At 41.4% G+C, this 13,201-nt stretch overlaps 1 protein-coding gene and 1 pseudogene across 1 annotated transcript; both read left to right on the top strand.

Annotated features, from left to right (window-relative positions):
- Nucleotides 1-1,379: 1,379 nt before the first annotated feature.
- On the top strand, nucleotides 1,380-1,918 carry LOC148042058 (NADPH--cytochrome P450 reductase 1 pseudogene; annotated as a pseudogene).
- A 4,367-nt stretch (nucleotides 1,919-6,285) lies between these two features.
- On the top strand, nucleotides 6,286-10,139 carry LOC148042057 (uncharacterized). Its single transcript, XM_087685123.1, has 3 exons — nucleotides 6,286-6,877; nucleotides 8,049-8,458; nucleotides 9,188-10,139. The coding sequence occupies exons 1-3, from the start codon at nucleotides 6,754-6,756 to the stop codon at nucleotides 9,938-9,940; spliced, it is 1,287 nt and encodes a 428-aa protein (XP_087541249.1). The 5' UTR covers nucleotides 6,286-6,753; the 3' UTR covers nucleotides 9,941-10,139.
- Nucleotides 10,140-13,201: the final 3,062 nt, after the last annotated feature.

The following is a 13,201-nucleotide window of genomic DNA, read 5'->3' as shown; positions in this document are numbered from 1 at the left end:
TAGACCTGTTTGTGGACATGGATGATCCTGGATAGTTGGCTCATCCGGAGGATGCGCAGGTTTAGAGGGGGTGGATGTCGTGTTGCTGCGCATCCGAGCCGTAAACACCTCCATTTTTGTTGTGCATCTCTGTTATCTTTTCGCATGTGTTTCATTGTGTGTGATTGATGCATTATCTTTCCGTCCTTTTCACTACCCGCATCCAATGTACATACTGCACTTGTGTGTTTGTGTTTGTGTGTGTTTCAGTTTGTATGCATGTTGTATGTGTGTCAGAAAAATATGAAAAACTGATGCTAAAGAGTAATATTATGTTGTCAATTACAATGATGAATTCCAAGAAAAGTGCAGGATATCATAGAATCAAAGGAAGGCTCAGGAATTCGCTGTGGATGCTCAATGAAGTGGTTAGTTGTTCATCATTTGAAGCTCATGCTGGTTGGGGTTCTCGACGAAATCCGTATTTGAGTATATTTCTATCAGATGGGCAGTCACTACATGAGGTTGCAGTAGCTCTTTCAGTGAAGAGACAGGATAGAGCTGCTGGTATAAGCCCAATGATAATGTTGACATTTGTGTAGAATGTGGTGATGGGGGGGAGATCTTGTTCTTTGTGATGGATGCCCAGGAGCATAACACATAGAATGTGCTGGTCTATCCCGCATACCGGAGGGAGATTGGTTCTGTTCTCTCTGTCAAAACAATCTTGGGGGAGATAAGAGACAAGTGTCTAGAACAAGTGTAAGAGGTGGGTTAGGCTTCCTGTTTCGAAAGTTGGAGGGAAAGATAAAAAGCTTTGCATTCTCAAAATAGCCTTACCAATGCTATGTTGAGATTGGGGGGGTCTGCCCGTCTGACATTGAAAATTTTGGAAATTTACGGAGGCGCGGAGACTACAGTCTCTATTCTCAGATACGCCCTATTTCCCCGGACCACCATAGCCTATCTTTGGCTCTTGCAATTTTTGGTACCACATGCAGTTGTGCCTGTCTCTTGATCAGAGGAGGCGTCGGATAATTCTGTCAGCTTCTCTTTCCCAATGTTCAATGGATTGATTGATCAAACTAAATATCAATGTCTCCATACATTTCTCCTTCTTCCGGCATCATCAACCGGCCAAAATGTCTTCATCCTCCTATGCATACACGAGATTTGCTGAGATTTCAACAACAGCCAGGACAATACAGCTATCAGCCTTGACTGGACCTCTCAATCCTGAATCGTGGTGAAATCTGGCATCTCTTTCTTATCTACAGCATCGACTCAGGCAACAGAGATGGTGCACTTGTTCATAGTGACAAGCTATGCCACACCACTTATGAGTGGATTGTTGATGTCGGTGAACTGAATGGGGAGGTCTCTCTGTCAGCATTTAATTCTTTGCTGCCATTGCACCTCGTCTCCAGCCTCGCTATTACTCAATTTCTTCATCTCCAAAGTCCTCTCCTAAGCGGATACATGTTACATGTGGACTGGTTTATGGTAGGAGTCCCATTGGTCGATTGCATAAAGGTGTATGGTCCACATGGATGAAGAATGTTGTTCCAGTCACATGTGAAACAGATGATAAATGTAGCTAATCATCGATCTTTGTAAGACAGTCAAATTTTAGGCTACCAAAGGATCCATTAACACCCATAATAATGGTTGGTCCAGGGACTGGTTTGACACCTTTGAGGGGCTTTCTACAGGAAAGAGCTGCACTTCAAGCATCTGGAAAAGAGCTCGGACCTGCACTTCTATTTTTTTTGGTTGCCGTTCAAGGAAACAGGATTACATTTATGAGGAAGAGATTCTTGTACATGCTAAAAGGGGCATTTTAACAGAACTCTCTGTAGCCTTTTCAAGGGATGGACCGAGCAAAGAATATGTGCAGCATAAAATGAATGAAAAAGCTATACAAAGAACAGAGACGTAAAAGCTCTATTTCACATGATAAGCTTCTATTAGGGGCTGTGAAGCAAGCTCTAAGGAGTGTATGCCGTGGTCTACAAGACAAGTTTTGATGCAGTGGATGCAAGAGTGCCTATATGCCATTATGGACTGCATCTCTCTGCAATAGATTTCAGATGCTGACCTGAGTAGTATACATATCTGGAGCCTATGCATGCACTTATCAGATGCTTTATCCATTGGACCTGGAGTTTGAACAAGCTGTTTATGACTAAGTCCTGAATCTGGTTGAATTATTTGGTGCCCTGAAAACCAAGCTCATACGTTTATTGTAAAGCAGTGGACAGATTGTCATGCTTTGTCATTTATTTTGACTCTTCTTTTGTATTGTACTTGACAAGCAATATAGTGATCTTTGGCATCAAATATTGAGTTATTGAGATATTCTTGTTAACCTCATTCCTTGCTGTACCTTGAACCCCGTGTTCTGCAGCTCTTGCACGAACTCTACGACAACGATGTAATGGAAGCTACCAATGCTGCTAGAACAACTTTGCAAACAAGGTTTAGCCTTATTGATGAGAAATTCAAGAAGTGGAAAGCAAATCGCCCTTTTCATCAGAAACAGCATCAATGTCTTCTTGTACAGAAGGATGTTGAATTTCTTGTATATTTTCAATATATGGATAGTTGTTCGTTAGATGCAATACAAGAGAAGAAGATAGAGGATATTGCATGCAAAGAAAAAGAAGTTGAAGAGGAGGGGGAAATGTTTCGGGAGGATATTGAGAACTAGTTAGTGCAAGGATTTGATGTTGCTTTGTTTAAAAGTGAGAACATTACAAAATTCAAAGAAAAGGAGATATAGTTGAGTGTAGAGATTGAAATAGGTCCTCTTGAATGTGTCCTAACATTTCCCAGTTATCTCATCAGTAAATAGAAATTTGTATTGCTAAATGATATTCAACACCTTTTTTATCTTAGAGAAGATTTGGCAATCCTTGCAGCATGGTGTCAAAATGATAAGAAATTTATAAGTTATGAAGAGTAATTGCTAGCAACTCTTGATGTTGACGGAGAGAATTTTCAAGACAGCTCTGCAGCCTTGCATTCTTGTATTAATCAGATTGTGGAATATGAAAAGGGGGGATACCTACAGAGGAAGAGTACTTACAAATTTAGCAGAGACTTGGTATTGATAACATGGGGTATGAGGATAAATTGAAATCTCCATTAGATGAGAAACCAAAAAGTTCAATAAATCTATATGATGATAGTCTTCTTGAGGAAGATGAAAACCCTAAGGTATGAAAGATAATTCTAAGATATCCATTGTGATTTATATTAGAGCATGTTATGCATTATAGACAAATATTATTGGATATTTATCTACTGAAATCTTATACTATTGTAGTTTATTGTGCAGATAGAAATTGAAGATGCAGACAACTTTCTTGGAAGAGACAAGGGCTTAAGGCCATTGAAGCTTGGAAAAAGTCAAGGCCTTGGTCATTATATTGGAAGCTTAAATAATCAAACAATTTCAATTTATCATAGCAGGTTTTGATTCACGAAGGAATAACTAGGCAATGGCATTTCTTTTGGTGTGTTGGATTACACTAAGATATGTAATATTGCTACAAATATACTAGGTTGAAGGCTTGTGGGAGAAATGGAGTCCATGTAAGAGATCTAAGTCTCAATGAAAGTCATGACGAAGAGCGGTTTATTAAGCTAGGAGTGATTTTACAATCAAAGAGGCCCAAGGGCCACATGGATAATGAGAGGATGCGGTTAAACTTTGGTCTTGAATGAAAGAAGTAGATACCTCTACTTCACGGTGATGACAAGCAAGTTCACTTATGACTTTCATAGTTGAGAAAAGTTTTAAAGTCACATCTTCAACATCAAACATCAACATCATGAGGCACTCTCGGAATCATGCTTGTGTTGTACTTCAAATAAAAGTTACAGGTAATTCATAATACATTCTTCATCAAATAAGTAAGATGCATTTCATATGATTTGAGAACAATGTGGATATTTGATTCAAGGAGATTGAAGCTCTTGAAAGAATAAGAATTCCATCCACTATCACGATTGTTGTGCATTTAGCTCAAAAATTTGGCTTTCCATTGTGTGGTGAAGAAGATGAGTAGCCAAGGTAATGATTGAGATTGCTAGCATCATAGCTTGGTAGTGTGCTCATGGAGGTTTGGAGATGACTCATAGAGTGTAATTCTTTGCCAACTTGCTTAGTCTTGAGGGCCCAAGGATTCCACCTTATAGAACATGTAAGATATCACGTGAGTTCAAGGAAAATGGTATTTTATTCAGTAAAATTTATAGGATTATATTTACAAAAGGGATTTTTAAATTATAAATTTAAAAAACCCCATGATTTTAGTAAAGTAAAAGGGGTCATTTTATGGACTTATAGCATGTAACAAAAGAGTATTTCCTAATACCCTTTGAACATGTGTTATATGGATGATTTCTTGTAGGTGCACCCCTCGGGCTTGAGGGAGATAACCTTCCCAAATGTGATCCGAAGAGTTCTACTTATGTATAGGATGTGGAGTTAGAAGAGGATTGTGATGTTAATGCTCTTAGTGTGCAAACCTTGGGTAGAAAACTTAGTGTTGCTTGATGAAGACTTTGAGTATAAAGGTTCCATTATATCCGATATTGAGAGTGTTTTGTGTTTACCATTCTTGAAGAATTTTCCTTATCAAGGAGTTATCTTCTTGGAGGGGGAGCTATCTTCACGAACCAATAACTGTAACATGGACACATCCTCTATATGCCATGTCCCTTGAGTTTTGGCCATAAAATTTGTGATGATATATCCTCTTCTTTTGAGCTGCAAGAGGTGTTAGTTGTACATATGTGTTTTAGTATATGAAACTAATGTTATTCTACTTTTCACTTACCTTATGGTGTTTTGGATTTCACAATGGATTAGAGTTTCTTTTGATTTTTCTATCTAAGGTACTTTAGTTTTTATCTTTGTCTTTTAGTGTCATAATGTCAATATATTTAAAGTGACATAATGATGCATATTAGTTAACATATAGCACATATGTAAACTCATTAATCCCTTATAACTAGAGTTGATATTGCTATAAACCTTATAAAACATTACATGGAAGAAAGGGGTACAAGTAAGCTTTACATGATTTATAAAGCTTCTAGGCAACCTTTCATAAACGAGATTGATTATTTCTTTGCACAAACTTTGCACTCAAATTTTAACTCTAGGAATTATCTCAACCAAGTCCTTTAGGTCAATTATGGTTTAGAGTGCATGCTCATTTATAGGTGTCAAAAACCCCAAGATGGCAATAGCTAGGCGAAAGGCAAGAGCAAGGATAGGATAGAAGGCATGTACACATTCTTCCTTATAACACTAATAACTTATGAGGGCAGTTGTGTGACAAGTGGTACTTATTAAATGTTATCAAGTAGGGCCAACATCGTGTAGCCTTGTGTGTCATCATGTCTGGTTTCCATTCCTTTTAGAATGCAAGGTGATGGGTCTATGATTAAAAGATGGGGCACCTTTCAAAAGGGTTTTGGCCTATGAGGAAAAGGTTAAAATGACATTATCCTTCAATTCAATGATATCTTCAAATTCTATGATAATAGATTGGCAAAAATTATAATATGCCCTCGAAAGATCCAAACATTCAATTGTGTAAGGCCTTGAATTGGACAACAAATGAGGAAGTGGAAAACCCTTCGAATTTGAGGATTTGCTAGGTGCGTTTCACCTGGTAGATTTTAAAAGGGAGAAGTGACATGAATGTGAGGCCCTTTCGTGGCAATTGGCAAAGATCACCGAACGTAGGGATAGCAATCCACGTTTCAGGGGCCTTTACATGAGAAGGATTCCACAATTGAGAGAGACTTGGGGGGGCGGGGGGGAAGAAAGAGGAAGGAAGGATGGATGAACTTTGAAGAACTTAAGAAGAAAAGGGAGAGCGTCGACCGAGCCGCTTCAGACGAGCGTGACTGTTTTGGCATATTGAGACATGGCCGCATGCGCGGGTGGGCAGCGGGCCCCGCGCCCTGGCCCAAAGCAGCAAAGGGATGGGGAAAAGCTCGGCACCACCTTGAGAGCGTCGGCTTCGCCGCCCGCGGCTATCGACGGCTGGCGGACGACGTCTTGTCCTTTTACGTAGCTGCGAGAACACAAAAACCGGACAACGTGGCGGCCGCGTGGACCGCGTTGACGTGGCGGGGCTGGCGGGCCCCGCTCCGGTCGCGATCTGCGCGTGGTCCTCCCGACGTGAGGTGGTGGCATGCGGGCCCGCTCCGATGCCGACGTCGCTCTCCAGACGGGCCCCGTCAGTGCCCTTTTTTCCTCCTTTTGATTCTTCTCTCCTCCTCACCCCCCACAACCAGAAGAGGCAGGGCAAGAAAGAAGACAGTCATTCGCTCGCCGGTTCACACAGACATCCTCTCATAGAGAGACCAGGAGAGATTAGGAGAGAGAGAGAGAGAGAGAGAGAGTGAGAGAGAGAGAGAGAGAGGCTATAAGCTTGCTCCAGGCTTGCCCTCTTAACCAAACTGCATTAACCCTACCCTCTTATGCTTTATGGATCTGTGCCTGGAGATCCCTATTGGCTTCAAGCTGGCGAAGCACGTAATCCATCATGCTCCCAATTGACTGTTTTCATCTCCACCAGGTAGTCTCCTTGCAACAACAACACAACCCAAAAGATCAGCGTTTGGGGCAATTCGTTCTCTCTCTCCTCTGTCTCTTGTATCTCGCTCTGTGTCTCTGTTTCTTCCTAGAAATTAAGATGTTTTAGCCTGCCTTTAGAGACCATCTGATCCGAGAGGCAGACAAGAAACATGGCCTGGAATGTGACCATCTGCTCCCCCCCTAGCCTCTTAAGATTGAGTACCAAGAGCCGTGGTGAAGTACAGATGCTGGGTGTGGCTTCTCCTCAAATGTCTCCTACCAGTGTCATACGAGGTAGCATTAATTTAGGAACATGGAGTTAATTGCTGATTAGTTGATTGATTGATGTTGATTAGCACTAATCTAACAATTAGAAATTGTATAGTTTGGGTGTCAACAAGGGTATGGAGTGTTTATTTATGGTCTGGGTGTTGACAAGTAGCAGCCAGGGCATGTGCCCAATTGGGATGCCCCTATGCTATGTTCGTTGGACCCTACCTTGGCATGCATCTTGGCCGCCATGGGGTCATCGACGACATTAGAGAACTAACGTTTAATTATGACAATCGATTTGCCAGGGTGTTTAAGGGATGAGATAGACAAACGCTTCATATTGCCCAATTCACACCCAATTGAACAAGGTCATTGATCACCTTTCAACATGTCGGATCCCCATGTTGTGGAGGACTGATCAATGGTGTTGCGTCAGGGATGTGATTGACACCAATGATGGCACCGAAGAGGTGAAAGCTAACTATTCGCCCCATTTGTAATCCGTATTTAGTTAAACAGTGCACAAATGGGGTGAAGACATGCATGGGTGCACGAAAGAATGCCATGTGTATGACATTGGGTGGTTCGTTGGTCTTCCCAGGGCAAAAGGAAGCACCAACAACCTCCTGCATGGTTGGATATGGACGTATTGATGTTGAAAGGTGCGTTGTTACCAAGATGGAAGGCATGGCCATACATGGTTTGGTGACGGAGCATGAGACTGACAAACCCATGATGATGTGTGGTAATCGTGTGCTTACCACTATATTGTATACACATGGGGTTAAGATAAGGTAGTTGGTGTTCGTTCACATGGGATGAAGGCAACGTGCCAACAACCTTATGTTTCTGTACCTTGCTGGGGTGGATGATTGTTTAGAACGATTGGGGGCATCCTACTTCACGCGATGATGCCATTCATATTGTAGGGGTGGTCTCCTGCAAGCTCTAGCAAGGTGCCCATGGTCGAATATGAAGTGGGATAGGATGCATTACCTTAACTGTAGAGTGGGAAAAGCTATGGGATGGTTGATAGAACTATATTCAATCCAATACAAGGTTTAATCATATAATTATTGGGCCTGTCAATTGTGGTCTTTAATTTTTAAAAAGAGGTTTTCAATCATATATACTGACTGGAAGTCTCTATTGTGTTGGGTTGGGTGTGATACGCAATGGAATGTCGTCGCAGATGCTCATGTGGATCAGAATCATCAAGCGGTAGGGAGCCCGAAGAGGCAATTCTACTCGGCCTTCGATCAGCAGCAGGATGAGGTGGTGGTGGAGGATGAGGTGAATGTGATCGAGGGGTCGGTGGAAGGCGGCAACGTATTAACGACGACGCTGGTGAATGGGAAGAAGAGGCGGCTGACGGGGGAGCAGGTGAGGTATCTGGAGGAGAGCTTCGAGGCGGAGAACAAGCTAGAGCCCGAGCGGAAGCTGCAGATCGCGAGGCAGCTGGGGCTGCAGCCGCGCCAGGTGGCTGTCTGGTTCCAGAATCGGCGCGCGCGCTCCAAGTCCAAGCAGTTGGAGCGCGAGTTCACCCACCTCAAGGCCAAGTACGACGCCGTCCTCAGCGAGAACCGCAAACTCCATGCTGAGGTACGTTATAAGTCGGAACTACTAATCGCTATTCTATTAATATTGATATATACACACGTACGTACCTACATACTCTCTCTATCTCTTTCTCTCTTACACACGCTCGCTCGCTCTCTCTCACTCACACACACGCTCTCATTATCTCTCTCTCTCTTTTCTTCTTTTCTTCTTCTTCTTCTTCTTCCCTCTCTCTCTCTCTCTCTCTCTCTCTCTCTCTCTCAGAGCGAATACACCATCAATATCACCATCGTTTCTCTGAGAAGGTACCAAGTTCAAACCCCGTGAAAAACTCACCGTCTACCAAGAAAGACATGCAAGTAAATACTGGCTATCGACAAGGCATCAAGATCTAGCTCACACCATCAACAGATCAAGGCCCATGCATACGAGCCAAATTATCCCAACACGATTTCACAGGGGTCACCAGCAATTTGCCTCTGTATACGACACAGACCTGTATACGCAAATGGCAAACCGGCCTTAAAAAGCGCAACTGATCCTCTTAGCGTTTCGTCTAAAATAGGGGATTAGGAGGTTATTATCTGTATAGTTAAGGACACGTATACGAGAGAGAGAGAGAGAGAGAGAGAGAGAGAGAGAGAGAGAGAGAGATCTAATTATAAGCATGCTTAACTGATTGGTTTAAATCATGAGAGAGAACCCGAGGGAGAACCTACCGTACTTATATCTTGATCGGTCTCTCTAATACATCTGCATAGCACTTGGCAGGTGGTGCGACTGACCTCGCTTTTGCAAACTGGAAACGATGGCCGCGAAGGCAATGCAACCCAAACCGGCATGGCCTCGGTAGGTGTCAAGATTGAGCTGGAAGTGACGTCCACCACCACGACGAAAAGTCCACAACCCAATATTATAAATAGCAGTACCCTGCATGTTAATGAATCAAGCGCCATGAGTCAACGTGTTCTGGAGTCACCCAAGAGCGAGGTGCTGGACTCATTGACGCCACCGACGCCATTGATGATGACGTCTAGCAATATTGGCACTGCTGCAAGTGTGGCCGTGCCGTTGCCATTGATAAATCCGGCAGCTGCTGCGGCAGCAGCTGCAGCCGTCCTAGCAGCAGCCAAGGCCGATCCGGCCATCTGCAGCGTCGACGATGGAGCAGCTGCAACCACAGCTACTATCCTCTCTGCCTCCACAACCACCACCACAACCACAACCACCGCCACTTCTAGCCCCACCCCAATCGATGCAGACTTCGTCATTGCAAACATGACCACCGCTACCGCCACCTCCACCTCCATGACCTCCAACCCCCTCCTCCTGCAACAACTCTCCTTGTGCAAGCTCGAAGGTGGTTGCCTCACCGAGGACTACAACCTCATCTTTGCTCAATGGCCAGACACCAATGCAGCTGGAGCCCATCACCTTCTTCAACCTATCCACCATGACAACAACCTCTTCATTGCTCAATATTGGGATGAACCTAATATCATACTTGATCCTTGGTGTGATTGAATATTGTGGATAACCTAATGTTATCCTTGATCCTTAATGGTGTGGGTGGACAGAAACATCCTTCCTCTCCAAGTGGCTTGTATTATATTATCTCCCAAAACTCTATGTATGAATGGACCTATTGAAACTTTACCTTATAGAGGGACTAGTTATGCATATTGTAACACACCCCTAAAGAGTGGTGATTAGGATTTCTACTTATGAGACTACAAGTGTATGTACTACTTTAAAAATCACCATACACTACGATGCCATGTTGTAGTTTTTTTAAAAATTTCCAGCCATATCAATTGTATCAACGAGTTGTTGCCTAGTTGGTCCAGGTGGGTGTGTTTGTTTCAAAGGGTCTATGGTTCGATTCCTCCTTGCCGCACACATGACACCACGATATCTACCGCATTGTACTTCTTGTACAAGCTTTGAGGATGCCATGTGAATTGTTTCACATGCGCATTGGAATAATGCCTTTTTGCTAGTTCTTACATATAGAAAGCAAGAAAATTAATGTGTGAACCACCAACTAGTGAAATAAAATGAATAAAGTAAGAAAATGGATGTCCAAAGTATGAACCAATGAACCACCATAATAAGGCTTATCCTATATAGGATGAATCCTCCTTTCTTGGAGTTCTCATAGGTTTGCTTGTCGTTTTGTAAGGTATATTTTTTTGAATTTAACAAAGTGTTCTTTTAGTCATAGATTTTGAAAAATGTAAAGTTACTAGTGAAACATTTGTAATCTCAAAGCCGCCCTTTAAGACATCACATTCCTCTCCTAGCCCATACCTATCTATACCCATGCAAGCATTTCATTATATTGATGCATTCCTCTTTTTTTTTAATTGATGTCTTCCTCACTCTTTAGCCTTTTGTTCAATTTATGAATAATACACTTTATATGAATGTTCTGCCCATTGACATGATATATTATGCATCTCTTTAGTTGTTGTACGAGCATAAGATATTACAACTTCAACTAACTTTCAGTTAAAAGTCTTACCTTGCAATTGTTAGTCTTTTATCTAAGCCATAAATATTTAGATGTGGAACACTACTTCAAAATGGGAATGCACGTTCCACACCTTCAAAATGGGAATGCACGTAAGGGAAGAAGTAGCTTTATGGCTTTTATTCCATTTCAAAACATTTTGTGAACCATGTAACTTCAAATATCTAGCTAATATATTTATCTCATTGGAATCAAATCAAATGGAATGACTACAAATCATCAAAAGGTAATCATTCACTTTTTATATAAGTGGTCATCATACCCCACTATATACAAGAGGTTCTCATTCACCCACACAATAAAAGCGCATTCCTTTATCCTTAGAACACTTTTAGCATAGTACTTACGTTCACATGCATCGTTTATGGAGTATGAGCTCTCAATTTGATAACAAATACTATTATGGGTATTGAGTTGGAAGGAATAAATTTATCATAGAAACCATGATTTTAAACAATTATTATATATATTTAAGGATTCTAAGATCTTAGAATTGGCCTTCATACATGGAACAATAGATTTATGAAAAAACTATTTTCACTATCTAAGACTTGATGTGATAGCATATGGAAGAGTGTAATGTGGGTTGCTCTTCATTTTATTTACCTTGAAAAGCTTGATAAAGCATAGAAGAGGTTCTTTATGCACCAAAAGGTAGATCCAATTCTCGTTCTTATACAACTAAACCATGCCTTTTATACACAATTTCCTTTTCCAATTCTCCTACATATAAAATAGAGTGCTTCCTAATTTGGCTCATTGGGTTTTTGTATGTGTTTCTCTATTTATCAACAAATTTAGTAGAAATACTTACTAAATTTGGAAGCTTTGATCAAAAGCCTTGGAAGTATTACACCATGTAATATAAGTATGATTCCAAATGAGCAGTGAAATATTGATGTAAAATGCTATGTTGATATCTATAGATCATTCTTGCATCTTACCTTCAAGTCTAAGAATAACACTACATTATATCATTACACATGCAAAGATTGATGTGTGTCTACACAAACATACTTGAAACAATGTTAAGAAAAAAGGAAGTAACTTGAGAATCAAATTATCCATGATTCAACCTCACAAAATAAACCTCTTGATATGCTTTCAAATTATTCTACTCTCTCAAACCTAAAACTAAACGTGTATATATTTCCTAGTTGGGTTGGGGGGGGGGGGGGGGGGGGGCGGGGGGGGACCTTAAAAACTATTAGTGTGCCATGTGAATCAATAAAAGGGTCAAAATTTTCTCTTCTCCAAAAAGACATTGTCTATTTTTTAGTCCCCTACTTCATGCTAGATTGTTGTAAGCTTTGAACATATATGTGCAACGTAGGTTTAGATTAGTGAAGTGTTTTTATTTTGAAGTTCTACTCTCAACTGTGAGAGAGAGAGAGAGAGAGAGAGAGAGAGAGAGCAAAAGTGTACACACAATAGAAAGAGGCGAGAGAGAGAGAGAGGGAGGAGAGAGAGAGAGAGAGAGAGAGAGAGAGAGAGAGAGCAAAAGTGTACACACAATAGAAAGAGGCGAGAGAGAGAGAGAGGGAGGAGAGAGAGGAGAAAGAAAGTGCAATAGGGTGAGAAGAAAGAAGAAAGGAGAGAGAAAGTATAGAGAGAGAGAGAAAGAGAATAGATAATAGAAAGAGGAGGGAGGGAGTAGAGAAAGGAGAGAGTACATAGAGAAAAGAGGAGACACAATAGATTCAAAAAGAGGCAAGAGCAAAGAGAAAATAGAGAGAGAAGAGAGAAGAGAGGGAAGAGAGGAGAGTAGAGACAAGGAGAGATAATAGATTGATGAGACAGAGGAGGTAGAAAGGAGAGTAGGTAGAGAGTAGAAAGACTAGATAGAAAAGAGAGGAGAGTTGACATTATGAGCCAGGGTCATTGGATGAGAAATGATCATGAGACAATATTATTATTAGATAGCATTGGCCTTCATAGTAGAGAGTGGATAATCAAGGCTATGCTTAAGTGATTATTATGCTCAACATTGCAAGTAGCATTGAAGCACTTGATTCATACCATGTTGAGCTAGCGCCTCGACAATTCGGATGTGGTGACCAGTACTATGGTGAGTGAAACCCTTGTGGTGGTGATGATTCTACCTCCTCAAGAGGTAGTACTCCTTTACTCCGCTGAGCTCCCTTCACTTGTCATCATAACAAAGACAATCAAACCCTTCTATATTAGTTTCTTAGTCCCTTGGGCCATTATTGGCCCCTTCGCTACATTGACTAGGGAGTGAACAGCAGACC

The sequence above is a fragment of the Lygodium microphyllum genome, chromosome 1 (genome assembly GCF_053477565.2).
Source record: "Lygodium microphyllum isolate KBCC chromosome 1, Lygodium_microphyllum_v1.1.10, whole genome shotgun sequence".
NCBI lineage: Eukaryota > Viridiplantae > Streptophyta > Polypodiopsida > Schizaeales > Lygodiaceae > Lygodium > Lygodium microphyllum.
Note: the sequence above shows the minus strand (reverse complement) of the source record. Positions and strands in the feature narration are given on the sequence as shown.